The 17,848-nt window shown below is 47.2% G+C and overlaps 1 protein-coding gene across 7 annotated transcripts in view; it reads right to left on the bottom strand.

Moving 5' to 3' along the window:
• Positions 1–17,848, bottom strand: part of spegb (striated muscle enriched protein kinase b) — a 71,985-nt gene that overhangs the window by 12,054 nt on the left and 42,083 nt on the right. For all 7 annotated transcript variants that reach the window (XM_042065097.1, XM_042065045.1, XM_042065053.1 and 4 more), the window contains 25 exons: positions 17,034–17,294; positions 16,551–16,709; positions 16,253–16,442; positions 15,775–16,004; positions 15,411–15,530; positions 15,071–15,175; positions 14,390–14,596; positions 13,945–14,068; positions 13,404–13,576; positions 12,917–13,029; positions 11,497–11,665; positions 11,050–11,149; positions 9,084–9,284; positions 8,007–8,064; positions 7,687–7,764; positions 7,406–7,578; positions 7,260–7,286; positions 6,877–7,029; positions 6,731–6,773; positions 6,307–6,375; positions 3,433–6,079; positions 3,037–3,192; positions 2,528–2,644; positions 1,540–1,707; positions 428–550 (listed from right to left, as the gene is read on the bottom strand). In XM_042065097.1, coding sequence (XP_041921031.1) covers positions 428–550; positions 1,540–1,707; positions 2,528–2,644; positions 3,037–3,192; positions 3,433–6,079; positions 6,307–6,375; positions 6,731–6,773; positions 6,877–7,029; positions 7,260–7,286; positions 7,406–7,578; positions 7,687–7,764; positions 8,007–8,064; positions 9,084–9,284; positions 11,050–11,149; positions 11,497–11,665; positions 12,917–13,029; positions 13,404–13,576; positions 13,945–14,068; positions 14,390–14,596; positions 15,071–15,175; positions 15,411–15,530; positions 15,775–16,004; positions 16,253–16,442; positions 16,551–16,709; positions 17,034–17,294 — 5,964 coding nt within the window. The remainder of the gene's footprint in view (positions 1–427; positions 551–1,539; positions 1,708–2,527; positions 2,645–3,036; positions 3,193–3,432; positions 6,080–6,306; positions 6,376–6,730; positions 6,774–6,876; positions 7,030–7,259; positions 7,287–7,405; positions 7,579–7,686; positions 7,765–8,006; positions 8,065–9,083; positions 9,285–11,049; positions 11,150–11,496; positions 11,666–12,916; positions 13,030–13,403; positions 13,577–13,944; positions 14,069–14,389; positions 14,597–15,070; positions 15,176–15,410; positions 15,531–15,774; positions 16,005–16,252; positions 16,443–16,550; positions 16,710–17,033; positions 17,295–17,848) is intronic.

Below are 17,848 nucleotides of genomic sequence, written 5' to 3'. Positions count from 1 at the left end.
ACAGAAACACAAATATTCAAGTATTACAGTATCTAACAGTAATAACCATTAAAATGACCCAAGAGCTGAATCAAAATGTCTTTGTTTCCAAAGCATCTGGTCCCATAAAAACACTTCAGAAACATTTTGCCATTGGGATAGCAATACACATTGTAAAACTATCGTCACTATTTCAACTTGGCAACTGATCATTTTCCAGAAAAAAAATCAACATCATAGGAAAAGTGCAATACTCAAAATATCCAAATGGTGGTGCTAAAGAGTCAAACATGGTTACTGAGGTCCATCATGAAATGTGCAGCAACACTACAGTGAATAACACACACACCTTAGGGCAAACACACTTATTATGGCTATAAAAAGAAATAAAAGTCAGTGGAAAAGAAGCCAGGTGGTATATGGCCGAGGGAATGCAGGGGTCACCCACCCTCTGGTTTCCTCTCCAGGGAGTAGGTGCAGGGAGCCATAGTGTCCGAGGGTCTCCACACCACCAGAGCCGTGTTCTTGTAGCGCTGCGGAATCTCAGGGGTCCCCGGGCGGTTGGGAAGACCTGCAGGGATGGATCTCATTATCATCCAATCACATGCAATATGAGACCTGCAGGGATGGACATCATTATCATCTAATCACATACAATATGAGACCGGTTCATAAATACGATCACTCACTTAGTCTTTGAAATAGTCTATCTTGAACTTCAATAAATCCATTCATTCAACCCCCAGTCGTGCAAATTCAAAACACATTCTACTGGTCATCATTGGTGTACATAGAATGTTTTGTTAGAAACGTGGTAAATAAAATTCCAAATGCAGTACAGACTACACCATTATCTGCAGCTGACCATATCCATATCAGAATTTCCGAAAGTCATATGAGGACCCCTGCTGGGCTGTGTTGTCACCTTGCCTTTCTCACTGGCGTTCATCTCTCGTCAGAGGGCTTGATGCCTGAGCCCAGCTGTTGTTGCCTGATAACTAAGTTGGGGAGCTTCATGAGCCTGTGGCTCTAATCAGAGCATTAGCGAGGCTCCAACCGCCCTGGCTCTGCCCAAGCCCACAAGCCCAATGCGTTGTGATCCTGGGTCCCACCCTCAGGCCAGCTGCTGGCGGCTGGGTGTGGAGACTGGAGAGGCAGGCGCTGTGTGAGGGCCTGTGGGCTTCCCCTCTTCATCCCTCCAGTTCCCCTCACTCTCACTCTATTCCTCTCTACCTCCCTTCCAGTCACAAAAGATTCAAATTCAACTCTGGGTAAAAGTGTGTACTGAATTCGTAAAATATAAACCTGCAGGTAAATACAAATGTGTTTTGGTAACATAAATAAGACTATGTAACCAAACCTACACAAACTTTGTTTGAATTAGTGAGGCTGAACTAACTCTCTCTCTCTCTTTTTCTCTCTCTCTCTGTCCTCTGTCTCTATGTCTCTCTGTCTGTCTCTCTCTCGCTCTCTCTCTCTGTCTCTCGCTCTATCTCTCTCTCTCTCTCTCTGATCTGCTCATCCCCTCTCAGAACTCTGTAACCTGCGGGCGAGACTCACGGGCGAGGGAGAGGGTGCAGGAGCTGGTGACGGAGGCCAGTGGGTTGGTGGCCACGCACTCGTACAGCCCCGCGTCCTTCTTGGTGGTCTTCATGATCATCAGCAGCTGCCTCCCGTCGGGACAGGAGATCATGTTCATCCGCGCGTCGATCTCCAGCGGCTTCTTATCTGGGTAAAACAAGAAAACCCACAGCAATGTGAGCAGCTGCCACCACCAACTGGAGTGTGGTGACCTCCCTCTCGTGTGTTTTGGCTAATTCCAGTTTTGGTTGGGGCGTTCAGAAGCTTTGGCTTTGGTGTCTAAAATAGGCTTATGTTTACAGTTTAAAACTTGGCTTTGCTGCACCACAGGGGGATCTCAGTTTGAGGTGAAATTTTGCAAAACAAAACATGCTTTAAGAAGCCAAACATAAACTGCTAAGCTGTGGTGATGTCAGCACAAAGCTTGCTGATAGACCGAGTATTTATTACTAAGTGCAGGATAGACACAATAAAGGGGACTCTTAGAAAAGGCTAAGAGATGTGCAGAATCTGATGACACATTCACATTAATTTTTGGGGACACCTCTGCATAATCTCTTCTTTAGCCAAAATGCAGCCAAACTGCAGCACATTGAGGTGACTGGGACCTTATGGATGTTAATGGATATTACTGGATTAAATCCAGATAGAATGCAATATAATATATGACATTTCTGAAACTCAGAAAAAGACTGATGAATTATTAAGGGTATGGCAAATGAACCCCAACAAGAGGAGTGCAGGAGGTTTCATAGGTAGGTTCAACATTGCATATGAATTACAAACATCCTGAAAGCTGATCCACTTGGTGCACTAGATGCAGACAAATCAATATTCATTCCGCAAGGAGGATAGTCTCCCTGTGCAGAAAACAAAACAGGCCTCTGAGCAAAGCAAATAAATAAAGTTCAGCTGCTGTCGCCCACGCTGAGCTCCCCTCTTCCTGATGTGACAGGAGGAAGCTTACCTTTCCTCCACTGGATGTGTGGGTGGGGGCTGCCAGCAGGAAGGCAGCTCAGAGTAACTGGATCTCCCTCTAGGAGGACATGGTCCCTCAGCTTGATGTGGAACACAGGAGGGAAATCTGAGGGAGGGATGGAGAGAGAAGGGAAGACAGACAGAGAGAGAGAGGGATAGAGGGAAAGACAAAGAAAGAGAGAAAGAGGGAGAGGGAAAGAGAGAGGCAAAGAGAGAAAAACAAAGGACAGAAAGAGAGAGAGAGAGAGAGAGAGAGAGCGAAAGAAATGGAGAGAGATGAGGCACTGAAGGTCTTACATAATGATATGCAATTAACTGGTGACATTCATTCTTCAGTGTGCATGGTGCTTCCTCTTCATGATGTCTGCCCTGTGCTGTATGAGAACACTGTGTTATATGAAGATGCATGATGGAGCATATGGCATTATGAGCAGCAGCCAGACGACCACGGCACCACATGAGCCTGATCACGGGAGAAATGAGATTAAGCCGGCGCACCTGAGGTCAGCCGAGAATACTGGCGGGAGCGCGAGAGCGAGCCGTTCTCCCTGGCGATGGCGGTCGGGATGTCAGGCTGGGAGACCGTCTTGTCCCTCTTGCTTCTGCTCAAGCCCCATCTGTCCCACCTGGACCTCCGGTCAGTCTCAGCAGCCGCTAGAGAGGAAATGACAAACCAGCTTGCATGACATGCCAAAGCAGATGGAGGTGCATTTCTGAATTACATACCGGACATCCTTATGAGCCCTGAAAGTTGATTCTTTTTCAACAGTCTATGTTTTGTGATGAAACAGTTTCATCGATGGGTATTAATCAGCCAAACACTTTACATCATTCAGTGTGTAACCTTGAAACTTAGTGTCCAGTATACTGATACGTAAGGGAATGTGTTCGTACCCTTGGCTGTGGCATCGGACTGAACGCTGGACATGGACTCCAGCGACTCAGAGGAGGCCCCAGTGGAGGTACGGCGCAGGAGTGACAGGAAAGGCCTCCTGGTCACGCTGCCCTCCTCCTCCTGGGTCCTAGTCTTCCTCTCCTCCGAGTAGCTGCGGATCCGCATGGATATGCCGGCCACGGTGGAGCCGATCTTCTTGCGCATGGCCAGGACCGGAGACTCGGCGGACTTCTTGCTCTCTTGATCTGCCGGGGTCTCCACCCCGCCATCCATCCTCACCATCTCCACCTCCTTCTTCTCCTGGGAGCCGCGGCGACCCAGGGCCCAGGAGAGCCTGCGCCTCGAGACGTGCTCGTCCTCCTTGGCCTTCTCCTCCTTTTCCTTGCGCTCCTCAGACGGTGTCCTCCTCAGGCGCATGGACAGCCTCCTCATGAAGCCCGGGTCCTTCTGGGCCTCGCGGAGATCCTGGACCGACTTGGACTTCTCCTCCAGCCTCTTGGGCACGAGCTCGAGCGGAGCCCCAACATCTCCAGGGCGGTAGACCTGCTCATCTGCGTCCTCAGCAGGCACCGCGACCGGCTTCTCCTCGGGCTTCTGCCAGGAGAGCTTTTTGAGGCTACGGGTCAAGGATGACTCACGCTTCTTGAAGCGAGCCTCAAAGACTTCCTCGGACGCAATGTCCTTGAAGTTGCCTCCGCCCGGCGTCGGGGTCTCCCTCATGGGAGAGCAGCGAGGCGTGGGTGTCTTTGGCGGACTCGGCTCCATGGCAGAAAGCTCCGGGGACGCGACCCTGGAGAAGACAGCCGGGTGCTCCCGGGTTTGGACAATAGAAGTCTCAGCAAACGCCGGTGTTGGTTCAGGGAACACGGGTGTGTAGACAGGCACTGATGGGGGGTATTGGGTAGGGCCTGGTGCAGCAGCGGCTCTGCCTGAACCGCTGGCTGGTGGGGCGGCCGGTGCAGCAATAGTCTGCATTATGCTGGCATAAGCCGACATTCTGCCGTCCGGGAGTACCACCCGACTTGGAGACGGCGTCATGTAGGTTGAGACGACTGAAGTCTGGGCTGTCGGGGGTGTTGGTGCCACCATGACAGGGGTGGAGAGTCCAGGGATATCTGGTGATCTAACTGGCGGGTGCACGTCCTCTTCATCCTTTCTTATAATATCAATCCCGGTCCCATACACTGTCCCTTCATCTTTATCCTCTTCTTCCTTCCTTTCCTCTTCTTCCTCCTCATCTACCTCTTCAATTTTGTCCTTTATCACACTTCTTTGGATCATACTAGGTGTGGAGGCCTTTTGGATCACCCTCGGAACGACCTCTACTGTTTCCGCTACTCTTGAGTCACCCGCATCTCCAGGTCTCTTATCACTTCCAGCCTCCGTTGTGGTCACCACTTCTGTTTCCATGGCCGTTTCCTCCTCCTGCTTAGTCTCCATCTTCTCAATCTTCTCTTCCATCTTAGTCTCCATCCTCTCGATCATCTGTTCCAGCTTGCTCCCCTTCCTCTCAGGTTCGCTATTCTCCTTCCTGCTTGGCGATTCCTGACGCTCTGGTACCGGTGTGGAGGGTTTAGGGGTGATGGGCCGAGGCTCGGCGAGGCAAGACATGGACTCGGCCTCCTGCAGCCGGCGCTCCTCAATCTGAGCCAGCGGGATCTCCAGCGGGGCCCCCATGCGCCGGTGCAGCGGCATGGGCTCGACGTCGTCGCCCTGGCTGAAGGAGGCGCTCTTGCGGAGCACCTTGGTCTTGGGGACATCCTCCCGGGGGGACTCGCTGGACGCGGCTCTGACGAGTGGAGGGGCGCCCACGCGGCGGGTGTAGCGCCGGTCGTCGCGCCGGTCGTCGCCTATCCCCAGGGTGTCGATCAGGGGCCCGCGCAGGCCGCTCATCTTGTTGTCCACCATGCCGCCCCGGAGCAGCCGCTGCCGCATGAGCTCCAGCTTCAGGGCGTAGTCCTCCTGGCTCATCACCCCGGCCCCGGGACTAGGGCTCCTCCGCGGCAGCTCCATGGACACGGCCTTCTTGAGGACCCGCCTGCCGTCCTCGCCGCCCCCCTCTCTGGCGCCATCTTCTGGACTGATGCGGAGCGCCAGGGCGCTGTCAGCCGAGCCGCCCCGGCGCAGCTCGCCCCTCTTGCGGCTGGCCCCCTCGGGCTTGTCCGAGTCCATGCTGGAGCCCCTGCGCAGGGGCCTCTTGGGGTGGTCCACCCTCGGGGGCACCTCTCCTGATTCCTCGTCTGACGACCCTTTCCCCTCGTCCTGAGTTGACCTCTTCTTTGCTCGTCCTCTTCCGGCTGCATCCTCACCCTCCTTGTCCTTTTTGGTTGGCTCACACTCCATTGGCTCCTGTCCCTGGCTAGCTGATACAGCCGCCTCAACAGAGCCATTGGCCTTTCTCACTGCCTCGTCCTCGGCTGGGATTTCCGTCAGGGAGACTCTGGAGCCCGAGAAGCCCAAGTTCAAAGGCATGGGGATGAAAGGCAGCTCTTCAATGTCCTCGTCCGAGTCTGAGGAGGAGGAAGGAGGAGGGGAGCCTTCTCTGAGGTGCTTTGGGACTGCGATGGACACGTGACTTGAGGAGTCATCCAGCAACTCTGGGATGGATCTCATCACCATCTTAGACTTATAGCTGATAAGAGATCGCTGAGGGAGGGAGAATGAGAAGGAATACAATTAAGATAACCATGGAGAGTTGCTTGAAATACATAAGTGAAGATAAGTGCTTTGAACACAACAAGTTATCGCTCTTCAATTATTACTGATTTCCCAATGGTATTATACAGTATCCGTCCAGTGTAGAGTGTAAATAGACTAAATACAGTTTAAACACTGTTTGTGATACTGTTTAAAAAGTATCCAAGCTAACTTACCTGCCATTTTCTTCGGGACGAGAACTTCTTGAGGGATTCGGTGCTAATTGACTTTCCTTTGTTTAGAATCTGTTTAAAATGTCATATTTAATACATATTTAACAAACGTTTACTTTATTATTCATAATTGTCAACATTGTTTTTTTTAATATGGAATGAAAAAAAAATGTATGGATTATATGATTCAGTAGTTAATTAAATGCATAATTGGACATATCAGGGCTGTCCTGTAATGAGGAGTGAAAAGATTTGCTGCTTCGCCATTGAGACTTTAATAGGTCTACCATATCCAAAAACTCATCTTGCATCTCATGAAATTAAATGAAATACAGTATTCCTACATTCCAAAATATGTTTAAAGGATAGCATAAGAATGGTTTAATTGTTGTTTACAACTTCAAATGATGAAAGGTCTAAAATGTACCTTGAACCAAGGATGACGAAGACATTCACTGGTATCAGGCCTCCTAAAAATGAAAAGTAAAAATTGATTCATGAACAAATCAAATTTCATAAAATATTTTTGGTTTATATCTTTTTTTAATGTCACATGCTGAGTTTGGCACTCACACTTTATCAGCCACCAACAGTTTGATAACAAATCCCTTGGCTTCCGGGCAGAGATCAGCAAACATGCTCTCTTCAAAAGCAACGTTATAGTTCCTGATGTTGAGGACAGAGCTCCGGTCATTCTCCCCAGCGAAGGGGGACACGCCAGTGAGGCTTTGGAGGAGAAAGAATGCATTGTTAGCCCTCGTGTTCATAATCTCATTTTGAAATTCAACAATTTAAGCTACTTCTAATGTCTGATATAATACTTTTTGTTAAAGGGTAGAATGTTTCATTTGAGAACATGTACCGGTAAGTAGGATTTTGTGACAGGAATTGAATTGTGTTGTTAATTTATTTTTCTTGATGTGGTGAACTGAGAGGACCATAAAAAATGAACGTACCATAGATAGGTCAGGACCCCAATTGGCCTGAACAAAAGATGAACATTTCATTAGAATGATCCATTTAATGGTGCATTTTCTATTTGTAACATCACAAGATGATCTGCAGCAGACATTTTGTAATTGAGGTACATCAGGTACTTTACCAGATGTCAGTTGCCTTAGAGACAGGTGTCTGGTTCACAACTTCTGGAGCGACAAATTCTGGAGTGCCATATTTGCAGTACTGATCCTCGCCAGGTGTGAGTTTCATCGCATTCCCAAAATCACATATGCGAATCTGATCAGTCGTGGTATCAGCCATCAGAATGTTGTCAGGCTAAGAGAGAAGCCAAAGCAAAGTGTTTAGCTGATTGTGGTGGTGCAGGTCTGGGAATCACAGACAGGGCTTGATGACACAGGAGAGTGACGGCATTAATCTGCTTACCTTGATATCCAGATGCATGATGTTGTGTTCGTGAAGATAGCCCACTCCCTCCAGCAGCTGTCTGATGCTGGAACGGATCTGAGGAAACACATTCAAAGCACGATTCACTCTCATTATGTCATATGGAATAACCATCTAAGCATCTTAAAAAAATGTTTTCAAAGACTATATTATAGAAAGAGGTGTGTCAGACTTTCATAACAAGATAACAGATGTAAAGTTAAAACATTTTTAAAAATGTTGTCAGAATGGTAAGAAAGTTAGGTCGTTACGGTGGAAGGAGCGGTCACTACTTAGGCAGGTCACGGAATTCAACTCACATCCGACTCCATCACTACAGATTTTTTCGTCATCCTCTCCAGAAGCTCCTCGTGACACCTGAGCAACTTCATCAAGGACATCACTCACAATTACATACTGGCAGGCATAGACCAGTGCTGGCTAGAGGTGTGTATGAGTGTGTGCGCAAGTTTAAGTGTATGAGTATATATTTATGTCTGTGTGTGTGTGTGTGTGTGTGTGTGTGTGTGTGTGTGTGTGTGTGTGGTTGTTTCCCTGTGTGTGCATATGCGTGTTTGTGTGTGTACACGTGCGCTTGTGTGTTTGTGTGTGTGCATGTGTGTGTGTGTGTGCATGTGTGTGTGTGTGTGTGTGTGTGTGTGTGTGTGTGTGTGTGTGTGTGTGTGTGTGCATGTGCACACGCTCATGCATGTGTGTGTGTGTGCGTGCGTGTGTGTGTGTGTGTATGCATATGTGTGTGTGTGTGTGCAGTGGTTGTAGCTATAACCTTCACCGGCTTGAAAACAAGCTGAAGATGGCCTGGCCTGGAGAGCCCATCGCCTAAGTGGTTCTGACAGTGTTGCCACGGGGGGTTAGAGAGCTGCGCTGGCTGGCACTGGTCCAGGCGTCTCACAGTGCCAGGTGTGAGATAGGTATTAGACATCGCACCCTGACACCACCCGCGCCTCCCCCCACTGCCTACAGCCAAACTCGGTGAGAAGACAGGGGCTTTACGCCCTAAAGGATTGTTGTAACACAGCACAGAAGCCCATCACTAAGTCAGACACATGCTTGGTATCCTCACCATTCAGAAGGTATTAGTCCGTCTTAAAAGAAAAGCACCTTCTTAACATTTAGAGTTTTTGAAATCTGCTCTTCTCTTTTGCTAATCCTTTCACCTCTTGCACCTAGTATAGCGTGGTATTCTCGCCATACAGGAAGACGTATTACGTTGTCCTAAAGGACACACATATGCATACACACACACACACACGCACACACACACACACACACGCAGGCTCTTTCCTTTACATCTGGACAGTTTAAATGGGCTCTTCTGGCCAGTTAATCCTGTAACCTCCTCCACTACCTTGAAACGAGCTTGTGTGAAAGGATACATCTCTGTGATGATAATGACAGCATTCTTGGTCTCGAAGGCGTCGTGGAAATAGAGGATCCTCTCGTGGTCCAGCTCCGACAGCAGTGTCATCTCGTGGAGGGCTGAGGGCTTCTTCTTGGCGCGTGCCGAGATGAATTTGGCCGCGTATTCCATTTTCCCCGCTTTATGCATCACGCGCTTCACATATGAAAAAGCGCCCCTGAACAGACAGAATTTTTCAGGACGAGAGGTCTCTCACTGCTCATGAAAATGAGGACATTATTCAGGACGAGAGGTCTCTCACTGCACATGAAAATGAGGACATTATTCAGGACGAGAGGTCTCTCACTGCACATGAAAATGAGGACATTATTCAGGACGAGAGGTCTCTCACTGCACATGAAAATGAGGACATTATTCAGGACGAGAGGTCTCTCACTGCTCATGAAAATGAGGACATTATTCAGGACGAGAGGTCTCTCACTGCTCATGAAAATGAGGACATTATTCAGGACGAGAGGTCTCTCACTGCTCATGAAAATGAGGACATTATTCAGGACGAGAGGTCTCTCACTGCTCATGAAAATGAGGACATTATTCAGGACGAGAGGTCTCTCACTGCACATGAAAATGAGGACATTATTCAGGACGAGAGGTCTCTCACTGCACATGAAAATGAGGACATTATTCAGGACGAGAGGTCTCTCACTGCTCATGAAAATGAGGACATTATTCAGGACGAGAGGTCTCTCACTGCTCTTCAGTCCTTCTTTTTCTCCTCTCTATACACAGCTTATATCTACAGATGTCTCATAATGTGCAATACAATTCCATTGTTCATATGCAGACATTATGTAAAGTACTACCGTCTATATTAATACTTTTTTAGTTTATTTTACTGTACATATCTCTGTCTATTTTCAGAATAGAAATGAGAGTTATTTTTGAAGAATAGACACATGCTTTCAAAGATAACTCTCATTTCTACTCTGAAAATAGTGTGCATTATAACTACAATTTTATTGACGCATTTATGTACAACATATGTCTTATATACTGTAGTATGTTTTCTAAATATTTTCATTCAAGTGTTGTGCCTTGTAAACAAAAGTAAATACTTCATAGGCATGACCACTACATCTCACTCTGTCTTAAAAACATATGAAGTGATCAGACAGTTACACAGGTCACCGAGTCTCTCTGAGATAGTGAGCAGCAGGAGAGAGACTCACTCCACACAGCCAGACATTTGGATTATCTACAGTAGAGCCGAGGCGCGGTCGCCTAACGCCTGTGAGACTCATCAGGGAGAGCGGGGAAACTGGCAGCGGAGTGTCGGGATTATAATTACAGCCAGCGTGTGAGTGCAATAAGGGAAAATGCCAGCGTGCACAGCTGAGCTACGGGGTTACAGCTTTCCACGGGAGCCGTCCAAAGGGGTTTGAATGTTTGCTTGTTTTTCAGCCTGACAAATAACAGGGTGGCTCCCATCAGTGCCAAGGTGGTTTGAACACGGTGGCATTATCTGCTGTTAAAGTCATCCGTTGACATGAAACCTGTAAATGCACTGGAACAGCCCCCTAGTTACACTGCAGTTAAACTTGTCTGAGCGTCACAAAGTTGTTTGCTTGTGCAAATCAATATTTAATCAGCTAAGGATGACACCTGTCCCTTCTATGCAAAATAAAATACATAATTAAATATGTACATTTGTAAATATTTTATTTATTTACATATATTCATAAAGACATAAAATATTGCACTGATTACACCATTTTTAAACGATGTACCGGTAATAGTTTGTTATTCAATATTTAAAAATTATTTTAGTTTTTTCTGTTTCATCAGACAAGACACCAGAGCAAAATCTCCACATATGCAATCTAAAAATACTGTTGAAAAAAAATGGTTGACAGAAAGTTGTTTAGGGTAACAAAGGAAATGTTTGATGATGTGGCTGTCAGTGATCTGTTCCTGTGACTCACCTCCCAATCTCTTTGTGTACGTCATAGTAATCAGTCAGCCGGCGCATCTTCCTCAGGATGGACTGCTCATCCTCCATTGCGTCCTCACTCTGCTTTTTGGCTGTGGGCAACAAACACGATCACCAAACCAATCAGGCCATCACTTTCGCACAAATGAAGAGTCAAGACTCCTTCCATGTCCCTGTCCAGTTCAATTTGGCTGTTTGCAACAAATAATCGCCTCTGTGAAGACTGTGTGGTGTGGTTTATAGTCTAATGTGATAAATGTCTTAGAGCAGAAGAGATAAAGGCACAATACTGTTAAAGAAAAGCATTAAGGTGGCAAAAACTAACTGAATGAAAATATGACACTGGATATTTGAATGCCTAGAGAGCAATATTACATTGATTTTATTTTTTTTATTTTTGTTATTTTTTTTTTGGGGGGGGGGGTACATCCAACCTCACCTGTGTGCACTGTGAGCTCAGCCTTACAAGAGACGGAGCCGCCCAGGTTCTTGGCGCAGCAGGTGTACACCCCCGAGTCCTCTGGGCTGGTGTTCAGCACCACCAGCGAACACTCATTATCGTCATACACAAAGGTGTAATGGCTACTCTCTGCAAGCAGTACATCATCCTGAAACACACACACACACACACACACACACACACACACACACACACACACACACACACAAACACACAAATAAGCAAACTCAAACAGTGCTGCCATCTGAAGACTGCAGCTTTGCTAGCCTCTCTGAAATGCTAAAACCTCCCAGTTCCACTTCCACTGTGCTTGTTTGCACATGCACGAGTTAAAAGGGACAGCAAGTGGTCAGATGGTACAGTGTAGATGTAGCCCCAAGGCATTGCACCAGGATAGCTAATAGCATAAATTAGCATCCTTATGAGAACTGAGAGCCTGTTGGCCCTCTGTAGCTTGAGTCATGGAGAGAAGGGGGGATAGTGCCTGAAGAGTGTCGAGTGGGGAGAGCAGACTGTTGGAGCTTCAGAGGGAGGTATGCAGAGAAAATAGAGATGAGAAAACATCAGGGGAATTCAGCGTGACTCCTCTGTACTGAGACAGCATGTTACGGGAGGATTGGGACAGAAAACAAAGATTGTATGTGTGTGTGTGTGTGTGTGTGTGTGTGTGTGTGTGTGTGTGTGTACTTGACTTGGCTTGGGAGAAAAGGAACATCGTGCATGATTAAAAAATAGAAAGCCTGTAACCTGTTTCACTGATCAAATCAGGTGCATACCAAACACAACACACTTAGCCTGCCATGGTGCCCCTCATTATGCCTAAAATACCAACCATGTGCCACGCATAACATCACCTCTGCCTACGCCTGCACCTCTGTAACCATGTGCCACGCATAACATTACCTCTGCCTACGCCTGCACCTCTGTAACCATGTGCCACGCATAACATCACCTCTGCCTACGCCTGCACCTCTGTAACCATGTGCCACGCATAACATTACCTCTGCCTACGCCTCTGTAACCATGTGCCACGCATAACATTACCTCTGCCCATGCCTGCACCTCTGTAACCATGTGCCACGCATAGCATCACCATGCCTACGCCTGCACCTCTGTAACCATGTGCCACGCATAACATTACCTCTGCCTACGCCTGCACCTCCGTAACATGCTGAATGGTTCGGGGCTTCTTTTCACTTTTATTTCCAACAGTATTTATTCTATTTTCATTATCCGTTCATTCATTGCAATACCTGTGTTTATGTGGTTTGATCATTGAACTCACTATGCATAAAACTAACAAAAGCTTTTTTTTTCTGGAGGAGGAGCAAAAAGAGCAAAAAAAAGATATTTAATTAAATAAAAGGTCAGTGTGAGCAGAGGGAGCGGAGGAACGCACCTTATACCAGAGAATATCTGGGATTGGCTTTCCCTCAACAACCACAGCAAAGCGAGGAGTCTCTCCCACACTGACATCCAAGTCCTCCATGATGGACTGAAACGTTGGAGGTGCTAAAAAAAAATACATCACTCATTAAGCAACAAGTGACAATGAGAAAATGACTCTTTGATTTGATTTCAACTGAAAAAGTAGAATACATTTCTAATCTGATAGACTTCTCAAGTGCAGCTAATTGCACCATATGGGCCTCTAATTGTCTGTTCTGTGAGTGCATTTAAAAAAAGAATCCAGTGTCCTTATACAGTCCTGAATTTATAAGGAAATAAACAAAGTATCTCAGGCCGAGCCCTTCACGATTCCTGCCAAACAACAACATCTTTCTTCAGAGGCATAATTTGATTGGCTGTGAGGCACAAATATGAACGATGGCAAAATTGTGAACTGTACCACAAAACAGATGTAGGCATTGACATATGGGACTCACCGGCCAGCTCTAGCGTGAAGGTGCAGGTGTCGCTGCCGTACTTGTTGCTGGCGACACATGTAAACTGACCCACGTCCACCCCCTTGGCCTTGATGATCTTCAGGGTGTGCTGGTCATCATCGGGCATGTCCAACTCAAACATCCCCGCCCGGTTCACCAGAGTGGCCCCTTTCCTGTGAGCAGGACCACATGATTGTTTTTTTCATTGCTTCGATTTCTGATATCTGACATTTCATATATCCATTTTATGAGAAAACTTTCCTTTGAAGTCTCACATTCAACCAGTCAAACTCTGGCAAATTGGGCCCCTTAATGCTTTTAATTACAGCAACAAGCTGCATAAAAGCAAGAATGTAGCAAGCACAGGGCCTGGTCTGATGAACACTTCTGAATCATGCTCTCTCATATTATAGATGCCCTCAGACGTCAACACAAGACATTTGATTTAGAGGGTCAGTCATAATAATAAGACTTAGCAATCATTTGCACACCACTCAAAGATCTCCATCAGATATCAAGATTTACGGATTTAGCCACTCGCCTTTTCCAGGAAACCGAGGCGTTGACGTGATTGAGCGTGACGCTGATGCTGACTGATTGGTTCTCCACAGCGTACACCACGTCTGGCTTGTCAATGATGACAGGAGCTTCCTGCAGATAGGGACCTGTATGTGTCGGAGAGAGATGAACACAAAGAACAGAGACTCTCACAATAATTCACACATCCCATCGACCAGCTGTCAAGAGGTTTATTTTCATCTCTCTCTCTCTCTCTCTCTCTCTCTCTCTCTCTCTTTCTCTCTCTCACACACAAAGAATCATGGGCTACCTGTTTCTCTCTTTCTCTCTCTCTTTCTATCCCTCTCTCTATCTCTCTTTTCTCTTGCTCTCTCTCTATCTCACAAACATCCATAGGCTACCTCTCTCTCCCGCTCTCTCTCTCTCACACTCTCTCTCTCTCTGACTCCCAAAGATTCATCGGCTACCTCTGTCTATGAGCTGGACGGGGTCTGTGGCGGGCGAGGGCTTGCTGAAAGCCTTGTTGGTGATGGAGAGGACCCTGAAGGCGTAGCGGACCCCCTTGGTGAGCATGGTGACCATGTAAGACGTCTCCTTCAGGCAGGAGGCGATGATGGTCCACTGGATGGAGCCGAGGGCTTGCTGCTGGACGGCGTACATCAAGGAAGCAGGGTCTGAAATCACGAGCATAAAAAAGTGTGTTAACGTCACAACGTCACTTAATTCCTGACTTTCACACCTTTGCCAACCCACTGCAGTCAATTTCCCCCTCGTTTTATATCATATTCTCTGGCTGCACAACAGCTCTGGCAATGTGTCAGACTGACATCAAACAAGGACGTAGCAACTTTACAACACACAGCGATAGCACAGCAGTATATCTGGACTTGAGGCCGGTTTTGATGAGCGCATAAAACTGTTGTTGAAAAGCAATTAAAGTGGTGTCGCTGGCTACCCAAGTGCCACTACTTTAATGTGGCTTTTTTTCTGAGGGAGGGCATGAAGAGCCAAAAAGAATTAAACTGACTGCCAAAAGGGCTCAATACAAAAAGACTCTGTAAAGATATATCAATCTGTATCTCACCCAAAATGCCCAATATATTATCATAGCAACATAAAATAAATAACCAGTATGATGGAAGAGATACCAATGGAAGGATCCAGTCTTTTGGGTTTCTTCCACTTTAAGGTGATGGTCTTGCCAGTGATGGACTCGATCACCGGCGCCCCATCTGGAGGATCTGGGATGATATCTGGAGAAGAGATGCAGAGAGAAAGAAAAAAGAGAAATTAAACAAGAAAGTGAAATAAAAAAAGTAAAATAATGATAATATCAATTTAACATATTTTTATTTAAATTGTTATTTATATATATATAAATCAAATAATATTCATGCCATAGACCTAAGCAGACATTGCAGAGATACATGTGTCAGTTATATTATGTCTCTCGAGGCCTCAGCTGGAGGTTGAAGCAACATCACTCACCTGTCACGTACAGATGGGCGTAGCAGGTGGCCTTGCCCACCTTGTTGGAGATCACGCTTTTGTAGACTCCGCCATGGGCGTGGCACACCGATCGGATCACCAGGCTGTGGATGTCCCTGACTGCGGGAGAGAACAGCACAGAGGGACATGGGGGTCAGCCTAGCGTCTGGCTACAGCATAAATAAGGCTCTGTGTTACGGCTCCTCAGTGACATGGTTATTTCCACAGAGGGCCTAGTAAAGCCGCTAGGTCTGTATAAGCCATAAAAGGGCCATTTATCACAGGCGGGTGGCCGAATAAGGGGAAGCCATATCTCAGCAGGAGCAGCACAAGGGGACTGAAGTAATGCTGCTTAGCTACTAACATTGAGTCATCTTCCTGTCCTCTGTGCTTTCGATTTTCTTGCCGTTGTGGAACCAGGCGATGGTCGGGTATGGCAGGCCGGCCACTTTGCACTTGAGAACGGCCTCCTTCCCCTCGATCACGTCAAGGTCATACAGGGGTTTGACGAAGTCAGGCATGGTGAAGCGCTCCACTTCGTTCTCAGGCACCTCTGGCTCCTCAGGGATAGAGGGCATCTTCTCCAACTTTGCCCTGTGGGAAACAAAGCCGGGGTAGACAATTATGTCATTTTGTGTAATTGAAATCATATAAAAACAAAATAGACCCTTGACAATACATCTCGTGCACAATCTTGTTGCCAGTGTCTGATAGAACCCAATTTCTAGTTCACTTTCAGTTATTTCAAATAAAATATTTTACATGGGAACCTTTCATGCTTTCTGTGAATTGTGAATAAGGTGTAGTGTGTGTAGGTGAGAGGCCAGTGTGGAGGTGTTTACATCTGGGAGGAGATCGGTGGCCGGGGCTCCTGCACATAGAGCTCCGCGGAGCACTCGGCCTCTCCGTGTGGATTGCGGGCCACGACCGTGTAAAAGCCCTCGTCCTCATTGCTGACGTGTGAGATGACCAGAGAGTGGCGCCCCCCTTCTTTTAAGATGCGGATGTCCTCGTTCTCCTCCAGAGGATGGTCTGGGAAAAATCCCAAGGGTCACTCCCAAGAATAGTCACTTAGCACATCAAAAATGTCATGGTCACTCAACAAATCTTTCGACACCCCCATGGGAGTGGCTCTCTTACCGAAGTGATTCCAGGTGACACTCGGTGGGGGGGTCCCGCTGACCTTGCAGTCGAAGCGGGCGTTGCGGCCCTCGATTACCTCCAGCATGTCCAGCTTGCGGGTGAAGAGCGGCTCGATGGAGGGAGCCACTTTGAGTTTGGCACTAGAGGTCAACTCCTCTGAAACACGACGTTGGGGGAAGAGTGACCGAGCAATCAGACATCAACACTCGAGATTAAAGTCGACAACACATTACGTAACCCGCTGCCTTGTCGTTGGGCAGAGTGACACTGTAAAACTGTTGACGAATCAATTCCATCCGATACACTCTGCTTCATCGACTGTCGATCAGCAGGTGGAGCATGGCACTCCAAATGGCAAGGTCATTGGATTAAGTGCCCTTAGGCAGGTAGAGACTTCCCAAATCCACTTACAGACAAACTATCTCCCGTGACTTTGATCAAAAGCAATCTCTTCGATGCAGACGTGTGAACCTGCCTTACCTTTGGCCGTGCTCAGCTTGCAGGTGTAGGTGCCGCTGTCGTCCTCATGCACAGAGTTGAGCAGCAGCCGGCAGCGCCGGCCATCGAAGTGCATCTTGCAGTTAAGTAGCGCTGGCTGGATCAGCTTGCCGTCGGACAGCCAGTCCACGTCCACATCCTGGGGCCCCGTCACGTGGCACTCGAACAGGGCCGTCTCGCCGGCCTTCACGTGGATGTCCCTGACGGGCCGGAGCACTGCCAGCCCCAGCTCTATGGGGGGCGCTAGGGGGCACAGAGAGAGGAGAAAAGCTCAACTGATGATGAGACTCGCACATCATGTCACACAACATGTTTCCGAGAAGTGAGAAAGATCCTGGTGCAATGTCTGTTTGCAGGTAGAATCTGATATTATTTGTGTTTGTGTTTGAATCTGAAGAAAAAGGATGACATCCTTACAACTGACAGTGCAGTATGGTGCTGCAAGATGTAATGTTGATAAGTCAGAGACACAACTGTCTGTCAGTGTCAGACTCTAACTTCCTGGCTGTCAATGGTCTGGGACTTTCAGTTCATGATGGAGCATCAGAGTTTCAAACACTGGATCGTTACCTTCTTTTTCTCAATTTTATTTCAAGTTATTTCTGCCATAGACAGGCTTCTAAGTCACTTCAAGGACTTTGCATCAATTAGGGATTGACTGACTTTGACATTTCTTGGCATCTTAGGATCACATCATGAATCGTATGAAAAATGGAATGATGGAAAATACAAACCAACTCATCAATCTTAGTCTTAATCTTTCACACCTTCCTTCAGAAGCTGCTGACACTTTATCT

The sequence above is a fragment of the Alosa sapidissima genome, chromosome 2, assembly GCF_018492685.1.
Source record: "Alosa sapidissima isolate fAloSap1 chromosome 2, fAloSap1.pri, whole genome shotgun sequence".
Taxonomy (NCBI): Eukaryota; Metazoa; Chordata; class Actinopteri; order Clupeiformes; family Clupeidae; genus Alosa; species Alosa sapidissima.
This window is presented reverse-complemented; position numbering and strand designations above follow the sequence as displayed.